This window comes from Corella eumyota, chromosome 3, assembly GCF_963082875.1.
Source record: "Corella eumyota chromosome 3, kaCorEumy4.1, whole genome shotgun sequence".
Taxonomy (NCBI): Eukaryota; Metazoa; Chordata; class Ascidiacea; order Phlebobranchia; family Corellidae; genus Corella; species Corella eumyota.
The window spans coordinates 17,854,879-17,879,421 of NC_137492.1; the positions used below are offsets into that span (position 1 = coordinate 17,854,879).

At 29.7% G+C, this 24,543-nt stretch overlaps 3 protein-coding genes across 3 annotated transcripts; 2 read left to right on the plus strand and 1 right to left on the minus strand.

Annotated features, from left to right (window-relative positions):
• The first annotated feature begins 335 nt into the window (after positions 1 to 335).
• On the plus strand, positions 336 to 1,539 carry LOC145746114 (exosome complex exonuclease RRP42-like). The gene has a single exon (XM_082564302.1). The coding sequence runs from the start codon at positions 444 to 446 to the stop codon at positions 1,281 to 1,283; it is 840 nt and encodes a 279-aa protein (XP_082420428.1). The 5' UTR covers positions 336 to 443; the 3' UTR covers positions 1,284 to 1,539.
• A 15-nt stretch (positions 1,540 to 1,554) lies between these two features.
• Positions 1,555 to 22,674, plus strand: LOC145746111 (ELKS/Rab6-interacting/CAST family member 1-like). Its single transcript, XM_082564298.1, has 25 exons — positions 1,555 to 1,661; positions 1,771 to 1,871; positions 7,818 to 7,942; positions 8,174 to 8,340; positions 8,692 to 8,783; positions 8,947 to 9,090; positions 9,872 to 10,011; positions 10,394 to 10,548; positions 10,972 to 11,117; positions 11,284 to 11,361; positions 11,742 to 11,897; positions 12,242 to 12,409; positions 13,014 to 13,181; positions 13,732 to 13,869; positions 14,320 to 14,460; positions 15,025 to 15,165; positions 15,667 to 15,693; positions 16,151 to 16,243; positions 16,783 to 16,883; positions 16,992 to 17,097; positions 17,267 to 17,398; positions 18,028 to 18,188; positions 18,292 to 18,439; positions 20,729 to 20,896; positions 21,791 to 22,674. The coding sequence occupies exons 2-25, from the start codon at positions 1,797 to 1,799 to the stop codon at positions 21,815 to 21,817; spliced, it is 2,997 nt and encodes a 998-aa protein (XP_082420424.1). The 5' UTR covers positions 1,555 to 1,661; positions 1,771 to 1,796; the 3' UTR covers positions 21,818 to 22,674.
• Positions 1,889 to 7,153, minus strand: LOC145746112 (uncharacterized). Its single transcript, XM_082564299.1, has 10 exons — positions 7,020 to 7,153; positions 6,577 to 6,779; positions 5,926 to 6,053; positions 5,523 to 5,614; positions 5,203 to 5,275; positions 4,886 to 5,049; positions 4,566 to 4,676; positions 3,559 to 4,345; positions 3,222 to 3,339; positions 1,889 to 2,598 (listed from the first exon to the last, which is right to left on the minus strand). The coding sequence occupies exons 1-10, from the start codon at positions 7,141 to 7,143 to the stop codon at positions 2,398 to 2,400; spliced, it is 2,001 nt and encodes a 666-aa protein (XP_082420425.1). The 5' UTR covers positions 7,144 to 7,153; the 3' UTR covers positions 1,889 to 2,397.
• Positions 22,675 to 24,543: the final 1,869 nt, after the last annotated feature.

Genomic DNA, 24,543 nt, shown 5'->3' on the forward strand with positions numbered 1-24,543 from the left:
GCTGCTGAATAAGTGTTGGCTTAGCAAAAATTATACTTTAATAGCACCTTACGTAAGAGCACTACAGCTTGAGGGAAATGGGGATCTAACCTAGGACCTTATGTAGCGAATACAGGTGTTTTGGCCACTACACCACGCTGTCGGTTTTAACATATACTGATAAAAAAGAACGAATTATTTAAATCCAATCATTTGGTAAATTCTTTTTAAACTCTTAAAAATGCAAAAGTTGTCTGATAAAATACTAATTTTTTTATTTGGAAACACTGTAAAAATGTTTACCTAATACATCTATTGGCAACTCTGGACTTTTAAGAATGAGAGTTTTTGTTTACGTAATTTTGCAACAACGTTAAGCCTGATTAATTTGTTTTGTTCTGCCTTTAAATTTAAGCTAAAGTTGCAAAAAACGCGTGATTTTGATACATAAGTATTTACTTAAGATGGCAACAGTGGTACTTGGCAACGCAGAGAAATACTTCATTGTACATGGAGTTCAGGACGACTTCCGTACAGACGGTCGTTCTTGCGAAGATTATCGAACGATTTCGCTTGAAACCGACGTTATTGTAAGCACAAACGGCTCGGCAAAGTTACGAATTGGTAATACCGAGCTTATTGTTGGAATTAAGGTGGAGTTAGGTAAGCCAAAACCGCAAGTATCGAACGAAGGTTGGTTGGAATTTCATGTGGATTGTTCACCAAACGCAAACCCACTTTTTCAAGGGAAAGGAGGCAAATCAGTGAGCGATAATATTTGTAGTATATTGACACGAATTTACAGCAACAATAGTGTAGTTGATCTTAACTCATTATGCATTATACCTAATAAGCAATGCTGGGTTCTGCATGTTGATGTTTTAATATTGGAGTGCGGCGGGAATTTATTAGATGCTGCATCAATTGCAGTTAAAGCTGGTTTACAAAACACTGGAATACCGAATGTGACCGTAAGTACAGGCGACGAAGGAGAACAAGAAATTAATTTGCCTGATGATCCATGTGATGTTCGGTATATTAACACCAACAGTTGCCCAATTTTAGTGACTTTAAGTAAGATTGGGAATCGGCATATTGTTGATGCAACAGCACAGGAGGAAAATTGTTGTAACGCTTCAATTGTGATGGGAGTAACAAGAAGAGGAAGAAGTGTTGGGATCCGGAAGCAAGGACTCGGAAGTTTGGAGCCGGAGAGTGTTTGTGAAATGATTGATAGCGGGAAAAAAATAGGAAGACAGTTACACGTTGCTGTTGATAAGTTTTTAAAAGCTTCAAAGGGGTAGAATTTTATTGCACATTGTAAATTGGCAAATAGAAGTTCGTTTCCTGTTAACAATGTTTTACAAAGTGTCGAAAATTTCACTTTCTGTAAGACACACTTTTAAACACATTTAGGTTTAATAATTTTTTTATAACTTCAGTTTGTTTTTGATTATAGAAACCTACTACTTAACTTTTTATTTAGTCTATATTAACTGTACTGCCTAAGTATTTTTACTACTCAAAAGTGCCTTTACAAATAACTTCAATCATACAAAATTCTGCCTTTTTCATAGGTTTAAGTGTTAAATCATTAAATAATAATATTTATAATCTTTAATTGTATGTAAATGTAAAAAATATGAAGATCTGGATGAACTGTCAAACAAGTTTGACCTAAAGTAAGTTAAGAAATAATGTAAAATTCTTAATTTAGTTTTTAATTGTTGTTTAGCTAATAACATTAACGAAACTTAGTTTTTTTTTTAAATTAATTTGTGTTTTTTTCAGGAATTTCTGTAAACAGCTAACATCTTATGGAAAAGTTGAATAATGACAAAAAAGGTTCAACAAGTTACAACAGAAAAATACATTCAGTTGAAGATATTCAAGTAAGATTTTTTATTATTTCTAATGCTAAAAATAAGTGTTAAAATAAAAATAAAATTTTTTTTGGAAAATTTTTTTCATGCAAAAAAACCTCTTCATTTGTAATTTAAGTTTTATTTTAAATCTCAATTAAAAATGTTTAAAAAAAACAGTGACGTTATGATTTATTTTGAAATATTTTTTTGGGTGACTGTTTATGAATACGTGTATTTAATAATATAAAAGTAAATATTTATGTATATACTTCAAAGGAAAATAAAAACATTATAATTACAGTAATAAAAAGAAAACCAGTACTTTAAATTGTAGAAAACTGTTTATACGGTATTTATTTAATCATATGTTACTTAAACTGCTCCAGTTAGTAAAGCAACAGTAGGTATTACAACTGACAATTTTGCTAGCCAAACCCTAGAATCTCTTGACTCTTTTCCAATAAGTTTGCTAGTTAAGTCAGCATTTCAAGCATAGATAACAAGCATATTATGCTTTGGTATTTCACTAATTATAGTTTAAAGATAAAATTCTTCACACAGGAGCAGTTTGACATTTTTCTCCTTTTTTTCCACATTTCAGCCTAATTCTGAGACATTTTAGTATTCTTGTGTATTCTTTTCTGTATTGAGAGTTAAGGTAACCATAGATAAATGGGTTAACCACTGCATGTAGCCAAGATATGCAAGCAACAATGATGTTAGCATAGGCTGGAACAGTCACATCAAATAGAGACTGCAAAAAAACAAAAAAGAAAACATTAAAATACAGTAAAACAAAAAAAAATAAAAAAAAAAATTTTCAGTGATATTATATTCTAAAATTTTGTTAATGAGATGGTCACAATTTTATTGCTGCTTTATGATTACTGTTATTAGTGGTAAGGTATGTTAATATTATGGTTTAGACTTTGGCCTGTTTTATATTTTATGTGGTTGAGGTAAACATAGGAATGTCAACATAGCAAAAATTCATGCCATAACATTTTGCCACCGTATAGTCTTAAGCAATTTTATGTATTTGGAATGTGGTATGCTCAATTAGTTTAGCCTAAATAATTAGAAACCTAAAGCAACTGGAGGGAAAACAATTTTTTTTAGTAAAAACTTAAAATTATTTTACAATCTATATAATGAAGCTTAGTGGTGGATGATATATATATTTATATATGTTTGTTCAATTTAAAGGCATACTAAATATACAAAACTGCCATTTGCGGTGCGTAGGTAAATTTTCACTTTCAAATATCAGTTGTTAGTTGCGACTATATAGCAACAGTTAAACTGCTTATCAGAGAATGGGCTATTAACTGGTATCAATATTGCATAGTCTAGTTTATAGTTAAGTTGTAGGTGTACCTGGGAAAGATAAAGTAAAGATGAAGGCAGAATGCAAGCAGCAAAGGCAACGCAAATTGTCAAACTGCTGTAGACTAATTGTTTTTCCCTGGCATGTTTTCTTCGCAATTGTCTATCTCTGCAACATAAATTATTCATAAAAATCTTTATTCAATTATTATTTTTCCTGAGGGATTTTGTAAATGCACATAAATTTCAGTAGAAATTTATCAAAATGTTTTTTTAATTTAAAATTCAATATCATTTATTTTAATAGGCATTAGGTATTTAAAAAAGTTTTGGCAAACTATTAAATATTTTAATCACTAAGATATTGTGTTCTAATTAATATAATTACTTTTGTCTTCGCTTCCTACTTCTGTGTTCTTTTCTTTCTTTCCGTTCCTCAATTTTTCTTGCGATTGTTCCTAATCGAGGCCGATGTCCGTGACTTTCATCATCACTTTCAACATGCATCGACAAGTTATGAACCCATTCCTTTGTTGTATTTTTTATCCTCAACGACATTGTCGATTTCGACTTTAGCGGCTTCATTTCTAAATTGTTTTCACGATTTCTGCGTTTATAGTAAGCTGATCGCGTTCTCGACATTGAAGTTTCACTTGTGGATAACTCTGGGTCTGAGGCGCCAGGTATTTGCAGGCAATTTGAATTAGAAATCTCTTTTGTGTCTTTGAGTTCAGGTGGCAACTTAGTAAAGTCTAATGGAGGTAGAGTTGGTGCGCTTAGTGATTTCTTCCTCCGCATGTCGTTAATTTGTAAGTGATTTGATCGCATTGCAACATCGTTAGTTTGTAGTTTTTTTACTGGATCATTGGACGGATTTTCGGTATCACTTTGTTGGTGCTCAGTACTTGTTATTGAGTTGTCTCCACCTTCTTGTTTAATGTTTTTAAAGCTTAACTTTTGACTATTTCTTAAAAGAATTTGCCAAACACTGTTTCGTTTTTTCGGTCTAATTTGAACTGCAAGATCGTCCAAATCTTTGCTCGGCATAGAAACAGTAGAAGCAGGACTCCGAGTCATAGGTGTCATCGTCTCATTTTCAGTCATGTGTATATTTTCGTTATGATCTGGTATTGGACTTGGAGTTGGGCCGGTATCTTCAAAATGACTTTCTTTTTCTACAAAAAAAATTATAAATTTGTTAGATGGAGCTATAGAGTAAATCTTCTTTTACTTATAACGTATTAGCAGTTTATTATTTCCTGTTATTAGTCAGCTAATTTTTTCATAATGATTAATAATCCATTGTAGATGCAAAATTGAAAGCAATCTACGCACTATATTGCGTGTATTAATCTTAATGACGTATTTTAGTAGGTGTTGTTTTTGCATTCTTACCTTGTTTGATTGGTTTAAAACCGTTTAGTTCGACAAGACTTGATGGTTTGTGTTCATCTCCAGTATCGTCGCTTGTAAAACCCGATCGATTTTTAACACTTGATACACTTCCTATAATTTAATTTCAATTAAGTCTCAAAATTTTATTAAAAATTGCGACATTGTCTGTCTCAAATTTAATTAAGTTTTGTTAATTAAAAACATAAAATTTTGTTATCAAAAACAATTATTTTCTCTTTAATAAAATATTAACATTTAAAAATAATTTTTCAATTAAAATTTGTTAAAATAAATAAAATGTAAGTTTTTAATTTCATTACCTCCTCTTTCATGATGGTTTATAGATCTTTTGGATCTTGATTTTTTATGTTCATCTAACTTATGCTGCACTTCTTTTACTTTTTTAAGTATTGCTGTGTATAGAATTATCAAAATAACCAACGGAATTGCTTGAAAGGATACATTTAAAACAATATTGTACCATCTAAAAAATAAAAAAAATAAAAATTATGTAAATATTTCAACCTTGAAAAAATGATTTAAAATAAAATTAGAATAAATTTATGGTAAGAGAAACTGGTTTATTTAATTTTAAATTGACAGAGTTTAACAAATTTTTTAAAGTTTATAATTTAACCTGATGGCATCTGATGCACTATTACCACCAACAGAACATCTTAATGTGTCTTCTTGAAAAGTAATGTCCCCTCCTAGAAAAATAATCAAATATTTAATATTTTTTTAAATTTAATGATTAAAAAATAGGTTTATTAAATGGAACTAAAATAAAATTGATTGCTCAAATTTGGTTATGTTTTATTGCCTTAGTTAATACTAAAAGCAAACATAATAAAAATCAACTACCAACAGTTTTTATTGGTTCATGGCTATAAAATTTATTTTTATAGATATAAGATTAGGATTATTGAGTTGTTGATGTTAGGTTAAGATAGCTACCTATGGCAGTTGGAAGGTAAAGAATAGGTGCTGCAAACCAAATTGATGCAAGGATCATAGAGAGACGTCTGCCACTAAAAAGGTCTTGATATCTACAAAATATTTATAAAAATTAATAAAAAAATATAACATCTTTTTATTAGAAAATAATGGCATAATCTAATCTAATTTTAAGCAAAATGTTAAACGAAATAAATAATATAATACTGTTATTGATTTACCTATTTAGACAAGACAGAAATATTGATTTTAAACACATTGGTTTGTAGGTATTAGGCCTTTTAAAAGCTAATGTACATTATTGTAATTGAATTTTTTGAATTTGAAGTCTAATTTATTTGGCAATGCGTTAAAGTTTAAATACTATTGGTATTTAGTGATAGCTTAAAAAACTATAGGTTACCTGTTTGGTTTGACTATACCAACATAACGATTAACAGCAATTGTAACTAAGTTATGCAAGGAAGCAGTAAACAGAACATAGTAAAGATAACCAACAATTGAACACAATGCTTCAGGATACGGTAAAACCTATAGAAAATTTTTTAATTAAAAATATTATTGTCATAATTCAACAAAAATATTTGTTCAGAAAATTTAATTTTAGATTTAGTTTGAGGTTACTTGTTTTACGATTTTAGAAATTAGCTACAACATCCTATTTTTTAGTTCATATTATCCGAATTCATAGTAAGATTTTTATAAAATTTTCTATAAAAAACCAGCAGCTTGGTGTAGTGGTAAGAACACTTCCTACACCACACATGAGGTCGTGGGTTCAATCCCAACCGAGCTCATGATGTAGCGCCCTTGAGTCAGGCGCTATAAACGGTACAAACTCCTGCTGAGCTAGCACTTAATCAGCAGCATAATTATCGGGCAACTATAATCTATAATATCCCAAACTGCCACAGGCAACTCGAGATTGGGTCGGAGTAAGTGATGTTACTCTATGTTTAAGTTGCGCATTCGACTTTCCCACATCAAGGATAAAGATATATTCAAAAAAAAAAAAAATTTTAATTAAAAAAGCATGTAGTTTAATTTAACAAACCTGTGTCACAAATCCTGGTATTGTTAAAGGCATTACAATTAGAGAAAATAATAACTCAACAAGACAAAGGTTTGCTATTAAAACATTGAAAGATGTTTGTAGGTTTTTGTTTCTTGCATAAGCCCACACTGTAATCCCATTTCCAGCTGTGCCAAGAATTGTTACTAATACTGCGAAAACTATTGCTAAATATCTCCAGTCTCCTGTGTTGTTTAGTAGAATAATTATTTATGTGTTCAGTTAATTTTTTAGTAATTTAAAAAATAAATATAAACATCGGAAAAAAATAAAATTAAAAGTAAGCTTATTAAATATATATTTCCTTCTATGCTACCAGTATCATTATAATCAAAAAATAAATTATACAAATTATTAAAGTTATTTTAAATTAAATTTTTTGAAATGACTTTTAAAAACAAAATATAAATTAAAAAAAATTTTACCTGGATTTTCAAGAATATCAAACTCAACTTGTGTTTGATTCATTGTATTAACTGTTATTTCTGTTTCATTTATTTCCGTTATAGATGGTGAAAAGGGTATTCTTTCAGTTAAGGTATTATTCATTTTTAATATAAAATCTACAGAAAAAAACACCTTATAATTTAGAAAATACTATATGTATATTCTACACAGAATTACTTGTAAAATCTATTATTTTTTCTTGAAATCTTAAAATATAAAGAAAATATCTGTAATTCTGACTAAACATAACATGTGATTAAATGTTGTAACAAAAACTGCTAAAATTATATTGGAAAAAATTATGAACTATTTTTGGCACATTTATATTTGCCCCTCCTACCATTCCGCCTTCTAACTAATTAATTACTAATATATGATGTCAAGAAATGAATAAGTTGTTTGATTTAAATGGAAGCAATCACTTGTTATGACATCACTAAAACTTTTCTTTTCATCCTGTTATGTAATATCAATTTTGTTGTTATTAACAACATACGCATTGGCTTAAATGGTATGTTCTGACTCATTTTAACCAAGTAATTTACGCTGTATTTGTCGCCCAAAATATCACACGCAATTCCAATTAATATTTAGTTACGCATGTTCTCTAATTGTGGTATCAATTTTGTAAATTATTAATGTAAATTTCTATTAATATATCCCAAAATTAAATTGCCCTATTTTATTGAACCCTATTTTTATTGATATTTATTTATAAATTACATTTAGTATTTTAAATATTAACTATTTAATTCTTGTGTTTTTAATGTTTTTAGTCTTTGAATGCTGCCTACACTACTAGACCTTCTTACTCAAATACAGTTGATAAAACTGGAAGAACTAAAAATTTTGAAAAATTTTCTTCCCTTTCTAGATTAGGAAACAACATACATCGAAAAATGTAAATAAAAAAGTTGTTATTCTTATTTTGAATATATATGGCTATCGTTGTTCAAAGAACAGTTATGACGTACTCGCAAGTTTTAAATTCTGGCTACACTCATTAAACTAAAATAAACAGGAAGTGGCTATTAGCCAACAATTTAACTAAATTGCTATTTTTAAAACTTTTAGATTGTTTATTTGTACCAACTTTTTTCATTATTATTTTTTAAAACTTTTTCTTTTTTAGTACCAACTCTATTGTATCAACCCCCGATCTTTTTATGGAGGCTGCAAATCTAAACCACTCTGCTTCATCTTCAATAGAAATGCCCACTGGCATGTCGCTGTTAGCCCACAACAGACAGGAAATAAACAATCCAGGAAATTTAGCGCCACCGCAAGTCAATGGAGGAGGTACGGTGTTCTTTACTTTAGCTAACTACTTATAGCTGCAATATTCAAAAAAAAAGATTGCAACAATATATTTAAACTGCAAAAATTGACTTTGTATTTTGATGGTTTCAACTATACACTATTGTATATTGTTTCTGTTGCTGAAGTAGAAACAAAAATGTCATCAGATTGTTGTTTTGTTTTCATAATCAGCATCATTTCCTTTTAGCAACAACATCATTATCTTTGTTTTCTTTAAATGACACTACCAACCAAAACAGAAAATATTTATTTTGTTTTTAAAATTTTTGGATTCTTTTTAAACTTTTCTGTTTTAAACTTTGATAATTTTTGGTGAAATATATCTTTTAGATGACAGATCGTCGTCAAGGAATAGTGGTGGAGATTTTATTTTGCAACTTCAACAAGAAAATGAAGCGTTACGAAGAGAACTTGATCTTAAAGTAAGAAAATTTAAAATTTTTTTAATTTTTATTTTTCGTGCAATCTTGAACAGCATTTGATTTGCTATATTTTAAGCAATTTTTAACAGAGACTACACCACAATCAAATTTAAATACTATCTTGTTGGTATTAATGTCAAACTTTTATATTTTTTGTTACAAGGAAAGTAAACTTCAATCTAACATGAACAGCATTAAAACTTTTTGGAGTCCTGAACTGAAGAAGGAAAGATCTTTAAGAAAGGAGGAAAGTTTACGAATAACTGCCATGAAAGAACATTTAAAAGTTTCTCAAGAAGAAAATCAGGTAACCAATTAACATTCAACTTCAATATCTCACTACGTAAATAAATTCAACCTTAATCTGTAACTATAATTCGCTTTGCAGACTTTGTACATTTACTATATGTTATTCACTGTCTGATTAGTAATACTTGAGACTATGTAATGCATTTTATTTTCTGACGTTTATTTTATACTCGACAAAATTTTAATGTCATGCCTGATAACATGTATCTTATTTCTGTGATGCAGTTGGAATTTTTTGTCTATGTCATGATAGCTAAAAAGTCTTTAGAATATTGCTGACAAATGTATCATGTGACTAAAACTCCATGCTTTACAATGTGTTTAAAACTCTAAATTTTTGTATAAATTTGAATTAAAAAACGTGTGTTTGCAATCGGTTTAATTGTGTGTTAGGTTATGATTAATATCAGACATTCTGAAGTCGTGCATTGAGTTTTATATTACACCTCTTTGTTAATTGGCACACCCAACCATTTGTTATGTGTTGTGCTATTACTAATAGCTCTGGAAATAAGAATAATTAAACATGATTTACGTTGTAAGACTGTCTGGCCACGTAATGCCGGCATTATCAATTCATGATTGTGGAATTTTTTGTTTATTTTTAAAGTAATAAATTAGATTTGATTTTTAAAAAAAATTTTTTTAATTAGTTCTGATTTGAAATTTAATATTATGCAATCAGCCTTTTTATTAAAAAAAAACATTTAGACATTAACATTTTTCAAGTTTTTTTCAAAAATATTTTTTTCTAAAATTAAAAATATTACTTTTTTTAGCATTGTAATTTAACGATGCAAGCCCTACAAGATGAACTGAGAGCACAAAGAGATTTAAACCAATTACTTCAAGATGATTTTGGAAGACATGATGGTAGCAGTGGGTTCTCTGGAATGGGATCCATAACTGGAGATGGAAGGTTATTATTTTACTTGTATTTTTGGTAATTTTTATTTAAATTTTTTTTTTGTAATAACTTAAACTATTTATAAGTTGAAATTTTTTTTTATTTTTTAATTAACTGAACTTTGATTTGTTTTATGTTTGTAAATATCATGTCCTTACCATATAATTAGTTATTAATAAAGTAACTTGCTTTAGTCATTAACTCATGTGACAAATTGTGCATGTAATCCATTACACAGCATTTTATTGGGTACTTAATAATAAATTAAAGTGCTATTTATAGGCAACTAAAAATAATATTTTAAAAAACACAAAATTTTACTAAATTCGAATTTTTAAAAAAAATTAAAAAAAAAATTAAAGTTTTAAAAATTTTAATTTTTTGTGATGTTTAGATTTCTCCAGGAAGACAATGATCGCATGGTGCGAGAGAATGAGTTGCTCCAGAGAACAATGGAAGAGATGGAGGTAAGAATTGAGGCTCAAAGACAAACTCTGGACACCAGAGATGAATCTGTGCGGAAGTTGCTGGAAATGTTGCAATGTAAAGGTAACAAAAAATCTGTTAAATAAAAAAAATGTTTAATATAAATTTAATGGAGTTAAGTCGAAATATATGTTTGTCTAATTTATAGGCCTACAAAATAAATAAAACTGCCATTTGTGGTGTGAGGGTCAATTATTAAGTGTAAATAAAAATTGTGAGTTGCGATCATATTACAAAAATTTTAATTCTGATTGTAAGGCGGGCAATTACCTAGTTTTATATTAAATATAAAAAGGACTAAGTTTTTGATGTGTTTTGTTTAATATAAAAAGAACAACTTTACTGCCTAAACATAAGATAATCTGTCAAAACCAGTCTCAAGTTGAACTATTTATTTATTATTTTTATTTGTGTAAAAAAAATACAATTTTTTTGTTTTAATATGACATTTTTTTTCAATTTTTTTAATCAAATTTATCGTTTCAGGTTTATCAAAAACAGATGAATTAAATTTATCTTCAGGAGTTGAAATGGATGCCCTAAAAGTTCAAATATCAGATTATGAAAGTCGATTGTCTCACCAGGACCTGTTAATTAATGAGAAAAATAGAGAAATTCAAAGAATTAAACAAGTATAAAACTAGTATTGTTGCACATATATATACGAATGGCATACAAATACCAATTCAAGTTATAGAGCCTCTTTTTCTATATCATGGTTAAGTTTTTATTGTATATTAAGTGAAATTTTGTAATATTTTGAGGTATTTGTAATGTTTTATGTACTTGTATTTCTAGCAACAAATTCTACAAAACAATGAAATTTTTGAAGACACTTCCAAAGTGAAAGCAATACAGACCATAGTTGATATGAAGGTAAAATAAAAATATAAAAGTTATTATTATAATTACAAGTCACACACTTAATGGTTGGGGTTTTCATTGTCATAATATGGTCACAACTCTCAACTTATATTTGCCTGCGATAATTTACCTACAAACGGCAGTTTTTTTATTTTGTAGGCCTATTATTTAGACATACATATATATATATATATGAATATATTGCCAACTGAGGTCCATTATATATAGATTTAAAAAATAGGCCTAATTATTGTTTAATATGTAATTCTATTAAAATTAATGTCAACTTGAGCCTAATTTTATTTTGAACATTTTAAGCAAACTGACATATTAAAAATTTGATCATGAATAATTTATTTAAATTTAAAAAAAATCAATTTTAAATAATTTAGGAATCGAAAATAATTTCATTGGAGCGTGTCGTGCATGAACTTGAGGACGAAGTAAGTGCACTGAAGCACGAACACGACATGACAAGTTCGGAGAGAGGTGAAGATATCAAGCAATTAGAAGTTTATAAAAATCATTCAAATTTTATGAAAGCAAAAGTAAGAACCAAATTTTTTGAGTTGTTTTTAAAAAAAATTTTTTACCAAATAAAAAGTATTTTTAAAATTTCAATTATACATTACCATGACAATTTTATACAGATTTTAAATTATATTAATTTTACAATAATATTACAATTTTGTCTGTATTTTAAATTATATTATTTTCAAATTATTATAATAATTTTATGCACATTTTAAGTGATATTAATTCCCTGTTACCATAACTGTTATACCTATTTAAATTTTTTTAAAACAACAACTTTAAAGTTGCTACTAAATAATTAGAATTAGATTAGTTTATTTAATAGCTTATATATTAAAGATATTTAAATTATTTTTAGATTGAGCAGCTTAAGTCCGAGTTACAAAAACGTGAAACAGAAATGGTGGCTACACAAACCAGACTCGATACTTTGAACAATCAACAATCTGACAGCAGACAACATATTGATGTTTTAAAGGAAAGTTTAACCGCTAAAGAGCAACGGGCTGCAATTTTACAAACCGAGGTAGATACTTGCAAGTGTTTGCTATGACTTCTAAAAAAATTGAAAATAATTCATATACAACGGTTGGGATTTTAATTGTTGTAAAATTGTTGCAATTTTTATCTAATATTTGTTACGATAATATACTCTCACACCACAAACAGCAGTTTTTTCATTATGTAGGTCTATAAATTAAACATTTGACCGGCAGCGTGGTGTAGTGGTAAGAACACTTGCTACAACACACATGAGGTCGTGGGTTCAATCCCCACTGATCTCATGCTGTAGTGCCCTTGAGTAAGGCGCTATAAACGGTATGAACTCCTGCTGATCCAACACGTAATCAGCAGTATAATTATCGGGCAATTATAATCTATAATATCCCAAACTGCTACAGGCAACTCGAGACTGTGTCGGAGTAACTGATGTTACTCTATGTTTAAGTCGCTTTCGACTTACCCACATTGAGGATAAAAATCTACGAAAAAAAAAATGACTAAGCTCCATTATAGTGGATTACAAATAAGTTTAATTTAAATTATAATTATGTTTAATTTTAACATCTATATTTACTTTAAATTTTTTTAAATTTTTTTTTTTTATTTTAAAACTTTTTTTTTCTGAGGTTGATTCCCTTCGCTCACGTTTGGATGAAAAACAAGTTGTCCTCGATCAAAAACAAGATCAACTCTCAAGATTACAGGAGGAACGAAGCAGTAGTGGATCCGAGATGACACATTTAAGAGATACACTCGAAGTAAAAGATCGAAAGGTTACAGTTCTGCATAAAAAGGTCATTTTCATATCATATTTTTCATTTTTAAACTGATCTGTTTAAAAGAAACAATTTTTTCATTTAATAAAAAAAAATTTTTTTTAAATCTTGATTTAATTTTTTTTTTAATTTAGATTTTAAAATTGTGGTTTGGTATTCGATTTAAAAATTTTTTCCTTTTTTATGAGGTTTAATTATTGCGGTTATTAACCATCAACTAATATTTTCAATGCACGTTTTTAGTGAAAATGTCATATGTCATAACATTTCCTCAGTATTTAATTCAATTCATGTTTTATGAGTATTTTTAAAACGTTTTGCTGCCAGTAATAAAGTCATGAATAATTAAGTAAAAACATGTCTAGAGGAAAGGATTGTAACTATGATATATTACACATGCTATAGATTTTATGTCTTTAAGTATTTATAAGAGTTTTAGAAGTGTAAACTTAGCCTAAAAATAAGTTATGTTTAAGCGGTATATACAGTTTTAAAATCTTTTTTTTGCATTAAAAATTTTTTTTTCCGTTTTAAATAAAAAGTATTTAAAAATTGACTTTTTGTTTAGATTGAGAGTTTAGCAGAAGTTGTAAGAGAAAAGGACAGACAACTGGAAATATTAAGAGTTAAGCAACAAGCACTTGAACAAGATTCGTCTACAAGCGATTCAGCTTTAACGACTATGGAAGAGGCATTAACAGAAAAGGTAAATTCCTACACTATGTGAGGTCCTGGGTTTGATCCCTATTGATCTAATGCTGTATCTTGAGTAAGACGCTATAAACGGTATGAACTCCTGCTGAGCCAGCACTTAATCAGCAGTATAATTACCAGACAATTATAATATATAATATCCCAAACTGCTAAAAGACAACTCGAGACTGGGTTGGAGTAACAGTTGTTACTCTATGTTTAAGTCACCCATTCGGCCTTCCCACATCGAGGATAAAGATATATACAAAAAAATAACTTATAAATTAAAGTTTTTAAATGTTCGATCATATAAAACATATATATCCAAACCAAATTTATTAATTTTGTTTTTTATATTCTTTTAAAATGACATAATTTTATAATTACCAATTGCTATTATAACTTTTTTTATGTTAACTAAAGCTTTATATTTTTTTAACAATATTTGATTTGTTTTTTTTAGGATAAGTTGATTGAAAAATTAAGATTTGAGCAAGCAAATGTTGAAGAAAATTCGAGAATGGATTTGGATGATTTGGCAAAAACTAAACGAAATCTGGAGAAACAACTTGAACAAATACAAAGAGAAATATCAGAAAAGGATGTAAGAATTAAGTCTTAACTATTACTAATTACTTATATTTTAAACAAATTGAACGTTTTGTTTAAAATTATTCTGAATTTATTATATATATATATATTTTTGTATATACCTTTATCCTCGATGTGGGAAAGTCGAATGCGCGACCTAAACATAGAGTAACATCAGTTACTCTGACCCAGTCTCGAGTTGCCTGTGGCAATTTGGGATATTATATAGATTATAATTGCCCGATAATTATGCTGCCGATTAAGTGCTGACTCAGCAGGAGTTTATAATGTTTTTAGCGAGAGCGCTACAGCATGAGAGCAGTGGGATTAAACCCACAACCTCATTAGTGGTGTAGCAAGTGTTCTTACCACTACACCACGCTGCCTGTTTAATTATCAATATACTTATATTAAGTTTTTTAATATATTATTACAACTAGCTTACACTTCAAAAATATATTTTTTAGGAATGTTATTCAATAAATATTTTTTTTTGACATATTGCAAAGGAAGTTAGGTTATATTTAAATTCAATGGCTCTTGTAAACACGTTTAACATTTAAAATTGATATTTTAGACAAGTTTAAGTGATATAAAAGAGCACGCTTCCTCTTTGGCTTCTTCAAATTTAAAGAAAGACTCGAAAATTAAACAATTAGAAATTTCCAGCCAGCAAAGAATGGAGGAATGTTTGAGACTGGAGACTTTACTTAAAAAAGTAAGAACAATTGTTTAATAAATTACATAAGCTTTGTTAAATGTTGTTTGTAATCTTTTTTCTTTTTAAGCTTTTATTTTATACACGTTAAAGTTAATAAATGTTGTAAATAACCATTAAATGTTACTAGTTTAGTAATTATAGTTTTTTTATGTTTATCTTTATCCTCGATGTGGACAGGTCGACTTTACAACCTAAACATAGAGTAACATCAGTTACCCCGACCCAGTCTTAAGTTGCTTTTGGCAGTTTGGAATATTAAAGATTAAAATTGCCCGATGATTATGCTGCTGATTAAGTGCTGGCTCAGCAGGAGTTCATACCGCTTAAAGTATTTTACTTAAGGGTGCTACAGCATGAAAGCAATGGGGATTGAACCCAGAACCTCATGTATGGTAAGTGTTCTGATTACTACACCACGCTGCCGGTTTAGTTTTAACACTAAAAGTATATTTACTATTTAAATATTTAAGTTTATTATCAATATGTATCAAAATTTAGACTACCGATGATCATGAATTAAGTTTAGTAAGTCAAAAGGCTTTCACAAAATTTAATTTACTAATAATTTGATTTATTTTAATATGCTTGATTCTTGCTTTAGTGCTTGCCTATTTTTGCTTTTTTAACAAAAAAATTTATAAACAATTATAAACAATTATTTAAAAATATTATAATAAACCTTTTTTATTAAGTTTATAATTATTTTTAATTAACCATTTTTTTTTAAATTAATTTTTTTTATAATGGTTTTTGGCAGCTTATTTTGTTTACTCATATTAACTATAACAATTACTTTAAAAATAATGCATGCATAATATCTATAAAATATATAATTTATATATATTTTTATTACTCTAACTTCGAAATTTTTTAAATTTTATTATTTTGTTATTGATATTTTTAATGCATTAATTAATGTAGGTTTATAAGATACATATATGTTAACATGTTAGTAAATGAATTATTATTGTTTGTTTTTTAGCAACAACAGGCTTCCAGTTTAGCAAAATCAAAAGAAGAATGGAAAGAAAAAATGGAGACTTTGGAAAAAGCATTGAAAGCAAAAGAGCAAGAAGTATAGTTAAAAAAATCGAAAAAATAATAAATATTTAATTTTTTTTTCTAATTAGTATAATAAAACCTTTATAAGATAATTATTAAATAATTTATTTCTTGTAATTAAAATCCTAATGGTATTTAATTACTATTGAATAAATCACAATAAATTTTTTAAGTAAATAATTAATTTTCTTAAGTCATATATTAGCGATATTTTTGTACTCAAAAATCAATAAAGTTGGTGTCACTTAACACAAAAATGATTTTAACTTTAAATAATTTCATTTACTTTTTAAGTTATACAACTTTTGAAAAAAATTAAAATTAATTAAAAAAAAGAAAAGGGAAGCCCTGTTTGTGATGACGTAGAAAGTACTAGCTTGTATACATTCACTACGCTACTTGATACTTTCTACATCACACAAAAAATATGGTAACCTGGTTTTTTATGTTAATCATTTTCCAGTGTGATTCATTGTCAACCATACTAACGTGTTATATACTTCACTTACAAAATTGCAAAACTCTGTAACTAAACACTTTAATTAATTCAAGGTCTCAAGAAGTCAAAACGAATTGGATCGACTTCTAGAAATTCTAAAAGAAACCGAAAACGAAAAACATAACAAAGATAAAAAAATTGGTTCTCTTGACAAGTAAATTACTTATTTCAATACAATCACATATTTTCTTTTTTTTTTTCTTTTTTTTTTTTTTTTATATGACATGTTTGGAATGGAGTAAGTGTTGTTGTTTTTTTTTAGACATAATCGGGATCTGGGAGCTCAGATTAAATCATTGAACAAACAAATTGTGGATGAAGTTAAGAAGAAGGGGGTAGCGCAGGATAAAAATATGGAAAAACTTCTTGTAAGTTATTTTAAGCAATAATTTATCAAAAATTCAAGTAATTTTTATCCAGAACAATAGTTTTTTAACATTTTTTGTTATTTATATAAATTAAAAAATTAAAAAAAATTTTTTTTTTTTTTGATATTAATTTATTTTTTAATTATTTAAATTTTGTTTTATTTTCTAGCGTCAGATGAAGAGCAAAGATGATAGAGTGGAGGAGCTGGAGGAGGCACTTAGAGAGAGTGTAAGCATTACTGCAGAAAGGGAGCATGTCCTCTCTAAGGAGGAGGAGCAAAGACACAAAGTCGAAAAACAGGTATAAAATATTTTTTCAGATTTTCTGTTTTCTTAATTTTTACTTTGTATTTAATTAGCATAATACTTAAAAATGTTGCTTTTTTATATTTATTTATCCTTAAAGTAAGAAGGTCGACTTCATGACTTAAACATGGAGTAACATCAGTTACCCCGACCCAGTCTCAAGTTTACTTTGTTAGTTTGGGATATTATAGATTATAATTGCCTGATAATTAGGCTGTTAATTAAGTGTTGGCTCAGTAGGAGTTCATACCGTTTATAGCACCTTAATCAAGTGCATTCCACCATGAAAGGCTGGCCGCATGGTGTAGTGGTAAGAACACTTGTTACGCCACCATGAGGTCGTGGGTTCAACCCCCACTGCTCCCATGCTGTAGCGCCCTCGAGTAAGGCGCTATAAACGGTATAAACTCCTGCTGAGCCAGCATAATTATCAGGCCATTATAATCTATAATATCCTAAACTGCCACAGGCAACTCGAGACTGGGTCGGAGTAACTTATGTTACTCTATGTTTAAGTCGCCCTTTCGACCTTTCCACATCAAGGATAAAAATATACACAAAAAAAGGCAGTGGGAATTAAACCTTTACTTTGCTTGGACGAAATTTAATACTTTTATTTGCTAGATGGTTGAAGTAATGGAGGAATTGCAACAACTGAAAGTTATTTTATCACAAACTGGTGGAAAATTGGCCTCAACTGAAGCTACGTTGCAAGATCGAGAACGAATTATTCAACATTTAAAATCGGAGCGAAGAAAACAGTTGGAAGAAGCGTTCGAAGTAAAGTAAGTAGACACTTTTTTTAGTAATATTAAATTAAAAATTTACAAAAAGTATTTACCCTTTTTAATTTATATTTTTTATTTTTAAAACCTTTATTTTTTTCAGACAAGAAGCCTTGTTAGCCCTTATAAGTGAAAAGGACGCTAACATCGCCCTTCTTGAGTTATCACAATCTCGTAAAAAGACGAACGCTGACGAGGTTTGTCTTCTACGTCGTGAAAAAGACGAACTTATGAAACAGTTAAAACAGCAGGTAACGTTAAAAATTTATATTTTTAATTAGAAAAAAGCATTCAAATGCCGGCAGCGTAGTGTAGTGTTCAAAACACTTGCTACACTTTATGAGGTCGTGGGTTCGATCCCCACTGCTCTCATGCTGTAGCACCCTTAAGTAGGACCCTATAAACGGTATGAACTCCTGCTGAGCCAGCACTTAATTAGCAGCTCAATTATCGGGCAATTATAACTTCTATATTCTAAACTGACAAAGGCAACTCGAGACTGGGTCGGGGCAACTGATGTTTAGGTCGTGAAGTTTACCTTCCCACGTCGAGGACAAAGATATATATAAAAAAATTACCTAAAAATTATTATGTATTATTTTTTTTCCCGCGTTTTTATTCCTTTTTTAAAATTTTCTCACTTTTTCTTATTAGCATATAAATTAGACTCGTACTTACATGACCTGACGTTTAGTATTTAAATCATGGTGTTAATGTCCAGTAGACATATTGTAATAGACTGTCGTCTGCGTGTAAACCACGTGCTATCCGGCCACAAATTATATAGCTCATGTCTGTTAATAACCACGTGATGCGATTGCGACATTGTCATTGGACGATTGCCAGCAGGGCATGTTGCCTACAAAAGTATTTTAACCACAATTTTTTTTTTTTTTTTTTAAATATCTTTGTTTCTATGTAAAATGTATTGTTAGAATATTTGACCTAAGGTTAATTTAAGTTTTTTTCGTATATATCTTTATCCTCAATGTGGGAAAGTCGAATGCACGACTTAAACGTAGAGTAACATCAGTTACTCCGACCCAGTCTCGAGGTGCTTGTGGCAGTTTGGGATATTATACATTATAATTGCCCGATAATTATGCTGCTGATTAAGTGCTGGCTCAGCAGGAGTTCATACCGTTTATAGCGCCTTACTCAAGGGCGCTACAGCATGAGATCAGTGGGAATTGAACCCACGACCTCATGTGTGGTGTAACAAGTGTTCTTACCACTACACCACGCTGCCGATTTCAAAGGGTACTTAGAAAAAAATACTTTGAAAAACTTGGTTAAAAATTGAATGATGTAACCTATAATTGGCACCACAAAACGATGTCTTAAATTGTGTATTAAACGCTGTATGCATAGTTTTGTTGAAAAATCTTCGCTTTTTTCAAGAAATTGGCCTTTCAATCAGCTAACCTAAACGCACCATAATTACTATTCGAATCTAGTGTTACACAATGCCTGAAAGTGGTTATTACCGGTCTCTGCTGAATAAGATATGACAAGATATTATTAAATTCATTTTAATTATACTTCGTTCAGGAAGACCACGTTTTGGCGTTAAAATTTGCGTTATGTAAATGCGCGATCTTAGTGTTTATTTTACGCCGCGTCGCATTTTTTTATAAGTTTGTTTTTTGAAATTGTTTTGGCTGGTGATGGCTATTGTTTAGGTTTCAGAAAAACCTTAAATCTTTGTCATAAGGCTAAGTGCTTTTATTTATAGTAAACCTTTTAAAAGTTTAGATCCTCAAAATGCATATAAGTTAAGTTAGAATCATGTGTTGTCGCTGGCAAAGGGTGCTTCGCAGACACAGACATATTCGGATAGGATTAAATAGTGCGTACCTCACACCACATCACGTAATCGCATTGTTTTTTTACTTATTGTCCTATAATTAAATCGCTGATTCGAGGATCTACGTAAAGGTTAAATGCCGGTAAATATTATTTGATAAATTTGTGAAATTGTTTTTCACAAGTCTGTTTAAAAATTGGAATTTACCGGTAGATGGCGCTATTTATTCGCGTAGTTTGTTAAGCCTAGCACCGTTAAAATAGTGTGCAAATATTAGCTATTTGTATTTTGCAAGTTAAATTAAAAAAATTATTCAGCCTTCATTAAACATTATTCATTCATTTATACATACGCAATTTATTGTTAGCTAATATATATATTAACCAGCAGCGTGGTGTAGTAGTCAGAACACTTCCTACACTACATGAGGTCGTGGGTTCAATCCTCACTGGTCTTATGCTGTAGCGCCCTTGAGTAAGTCGCTATAAACGATACGAACTCCTGCTGAGCCAGCACTTAATCAGTAGTTTAATTATTATCTGTAGTATCCAAAACTGCCAAAGTTAACTCAAAACTGGGTTGGGGTAACTGATGTTACTCTATTGTTTAGGTCGCCCATTCGGTCTTTCCACATCGAGGATAAAGATATGAAAAAACTATATATATACAAATAAAGAAATATATTAAATTGATATTGGTAAATGTTATATTTTACAATTTTTTTTATTTTTAGACCCAAAACCGATTAAAACTGCTCCAGGAAACTTACGATGACCAACCCTCGCCAAATTCCCGTGCCCAGTCGAACCCGAGGCCGAGCCAGAATAGCCCCAGGACCCAGAAAAGGGCCCCGGGGAATGGAAATATTCGTCAGAGGGGAAGCAAAAATAATTTAACCGAGGTGAAGTTTTAATTTAAATTTCTGTGTTACCGGTTTTGAGAAATATTAGTCACCACGATATAATATAAAATTTAAATTAGAAAAAGGCAATTTTATGACAAGATAGTATTTACAAAAGCGAGAGATACGTATGTGGCCTTGACATATTTATTTGAAGAATTAATTTGTATGTTTTACCCTTAGCGCGCATATTCGTCGAAACATTTTTAGACGCGTCATTTTTCAAACGGGTCAAAAATTAATTAAATAACGTTACGTTGGCTGTTACCTCAAGCACGTTGTATTATTGTTCAAGTTTGTATTACGACGTTTACATTTACCCACAGCGCATCACGTTAGTTTAAACCCAGTGTTGCGAATTCAAAGTATTGTAAATTCAATTGTCAAGTAATTCGGCGGCGGTGCGCTTTGAAAAATGTTATCTTTCGTATTTATTCGATCAATTTTCTAGATAATGGCACAAACTGTCGAAGTTTCTACAAACTGAAACAATAGGTTCGTTTGTTAATAATTTAGGTGGTAATGTTGCGTAGGCTACACCACCGCGTTGATCTGGGTCGGTAGGTGTTTAATTTCGCGTTTTTCTTCGCTAAAAACTCTTTTGAAATCGAGTTTTTTCGCTCCAAAAATAGGTGAAACTGTAATCCATATCTTTCATTTTTTGACACTTTTTAGAAGATGAATTATGGTTAAAACTGCTTTCTTTTAAGATTAATCGAAACAGGAAAAACTTGTTTATTTCCCATGATAAAGAAACCCGATATTTAAGGGGTTAAGTCTGTGTTTTATATACCAACAGATTTTCGAAACCCTGTTTTTGGTATTTGGTTAATTGGGTAACGAGTTTGACATGTGTTTTATGACGTCATAATTAACGCATTGTTTTGTTTTTAGGACGACGCGGAAGGCATTTGGACGTAAATTTATCGAAAAAACTTTGTCCTTTTTCGGGGCCATTCCGTCGGTAATGGGTTACCTATTTCACGTGTTCGTTAACTAATCTAATCTCAACGCGGTATTAAGTGTAATTTTGTCCATAGCCTTGCCTTACTTCCAATAGGCTTTATTTAAGCCTGTTTAATACGATTTGACCTCATTTTTCTACATCAAGTCACACTATAACACCATTAGATCCGAAATACCTTTAAAAAACACAACGATATCTGGTTGTTTTTTTGTTGTCATCACTTCTTGCTTCATTTTTGCCTTGCTGTGCACTTACTAACAAGTCTATTGTAGCTCGTTGAGTAGTAATACTTAAATCGAGTATTTTCGGCTATGACGTCATAAAAAAAATGACGTCAGAATTATTATTATTTTTTTTTAAATGACGTCAGAATTTTTTTATGTTTTGCGGATAATCATTACTAGACTACCTAACTGTATTTTTGCAATTCGTGACGTCATCGTCTGACGCTATGACGTCACTTAACAGTGTTTCTGATAGAGTTGCAATTTTTGTTGACTTCCAAAGCATGGTGCTCGCGATTTTAATTTTTGTTTTAGATGTAAAAATATAATTTTTGCGATCACAATGTAATTACTGTCGAAAAGGTCACGTGACCAGGTTTGTTTGGTCACGTGATTTTAGTTTTCGCGCCAAGCCGGGATTGTAAAGTAGCAAAGCAGTATTCTAAATGCTTATCGAAGATTATTCCTTTATGCATTTTTTCTTTAATTTTTACGAATTATTTTTTGTGTTTTATTATGTTTTCTAAAACAGCGACAATATATTTATGTTGCATGCGTGTTTTAAATGGGAAAATAAATTAACGCGACCGTAAGACTGTAGCATTTTAAATAGGATGTTTTCGACACGGTTATTCTAGTTACGATAAATTACTAAACCTTGTTGTTTTTACCAATACCCTTATATTTAAATTTTGCTACGGGTTCACATATAGCTTGAACCGGCAGCGTTGTGTAGTGGTAAGAACACTTGCTACACCACACATGAGGTCGTAGGTTTATTCCCCAATGATCTCATGCTGTAGCGCCCTTGAAAAAGGCGCTATAAACGGGATAAACTCCTGCTGAGCCAGCAATTAATCAGCAGCATAATTTAATAATGAGTAAATAGTATTTCTACTTAGGCGTTTGGTCCAGCTAAAGTAGCTTATATAAGGATAGGCTCCTATTATGAATAGCTCTCCTTATTGACTGTGTTAAACTTACTTAAGTATCTAGTTAAGTTTGGATGCCAAATAGGGTTTGTATGTCAAAGGCCTATATTAAGAATGTAAAAAAAACAGAAAAGAAGTGATGGTTTAAATTTAACCTGGGGCTTAATTACATAAATATTTGTTTAACAACTGATATGGGTTAAGGTGTTGTCTGCTCTCGGTGTTTTTCCCACGAATATTGGGGCTAAAAAACAACTTTTATCTTTATTTATCCCGGAAGTTATTCTTTGACCCTGTTTGACAGCGCTGAAGCTTAGTAAGTCACGTGACTATGGCTTTTACTACGACGCGGTTCGCTGGTTTCGATCGCTATCACGTGACCCTACTTAAAAGTTATCCCATCTCGGTCGCGCCAAATATGAAATGCCAATCATGCGGTTGGGGCCTAAAATAAAAATGCTCTTTTTAAGTTGGGGTTGAATCCCTTTTTTAGGGGGTTATTCGAGGTTAGGGTAAAATAATATTGTTTTTTCAAACAAACCTTAACTAAAGTTCAATTTTAAAAATATTTACAATTTTTTTTCCAAAGTAAATTTTTTTTTTTTTTTGTTGCTGCTGTCTGAGTAGCAATAAGACCTTTTCCGCGTTACGGTTTTTATGTTTTGCTAAAAAAATATCCGTTTTTAACGCAAGTGTTTAATGCCAAGGCACGTTGTTTTTTTACATTTTAAAACATGGTGTTTATTTGTATAGGAATCAAGCTTTCAAAACAACTAATATATCCTTGTTAAGGCTGTAAAAGTCAACTAGTCTATGATTAATGGTGTTTTGGAGGGAATTTGTTTATGTAAAGTAACCAAAAAAAACGGTGGTTTATTATTTAAAATTCTTTTTTTATTAAAATATTTGTATTTTGTTTTTTTTTAATATGGTGCCATTAAAAGGAATATTAAATTTTAAAGCCTTTTTAAATGCTGGTATTGTACAGCAGGAATTTTAAAATGTTAATTTGCGTGCTATCTTATCGCATTTGTTTATTTCAGACTACAAGTTTATTTGTTTATTCGCCCGAGCTAAAAGCTTTTTGTTTAAAATAAAAATAGCACAAATAGTTTTAGGATATTACATTTTCTTGAAATCCATTTTGAAGGTTTTTATTCGATTTTAATGGTTTACTTTTTGTACCGTAAAATTTGGTTACTAGTTTTTTGGTAAAACACGATTTTTAAATTAAATTTTATTTATTATTTTTTTGTTTAAAATCTCGTTTACTATTTTTCACCTACAAATTTTTTAACTTTAAAAAATTTTTTTTTTTAAATTGGGTTTTGATTAAGATAAAACATTTTTCTTTTTATCCGTTACATGTCGCTAGATGTATATAATCTTGCTTTAAAATTTTTTTCTAATTTTAAATCGTCGAAATTTGTTAAACACCCATCTCCTTTGAAGTACTTCTATTAAGGTTTTAAAACAAAGTTTGACACAAGCAATTACCTAAATTTGTTAATCGTTTGATGTTAA

What these genes read in the sequence shown, in the direction of transcription:
- LOC145746114 (XM_082564302.1), top strand. Translation starts at nt 444, where the DNA reads ATGGCAACAGTGGTACTTGGCAACGCAGAGAAATACTTCATTGTACAT.
- LOC145746111 (XM_082564298.1), top strand. Translation starts at nt 1,797, where the DNA reads ATGGAAAAGTTGAATAATGACAAAAAAGGTTCAACAAGTTACAACAGA. An exon ending in GAAGAGAACTTGATCTTAAA is followed by an intron (nt 8,784 to 8,946) that starts GTAAGAAAATTT and finishes TTTTGTTACAAG; the next exon opens with GAAAGTAAACTTCAATCTAA. An exon ending in TTTCTCAAGAAGAAAATCAG is followed by an intron (nt 9,091 to 9,871) that starts GTAACCAATTAA and finishes TACTTTTTTTAG; the next exon opens with CATTGTAATTTAACGATGCA.
- LOC145746112 (XM_082564299.1), bottom strand. Translation starts at nt 7,143, where the DNA reads ATGAATAATACCTTAACTGAAAGAATACCCTTTTCACCATCTATAACG. An exon ending in GGTATAGTCAAACCAAACAG is followed by an intron (nt 5,615 to 5,925) that starts GTAACCTATAGT and finishes AATATTTTGTAG; the next exon opens with ATATCAAGACCTTTTTAGTG. An exon ending in CTTTACTTTATCTTTCCCAG is followed by an intron (nt 2,599 to 3,221) that starts GTACACCTACAA and finishes GTTTTTTTGCAG; the next exon opens with TCTCTATTTGATGTGACTGT.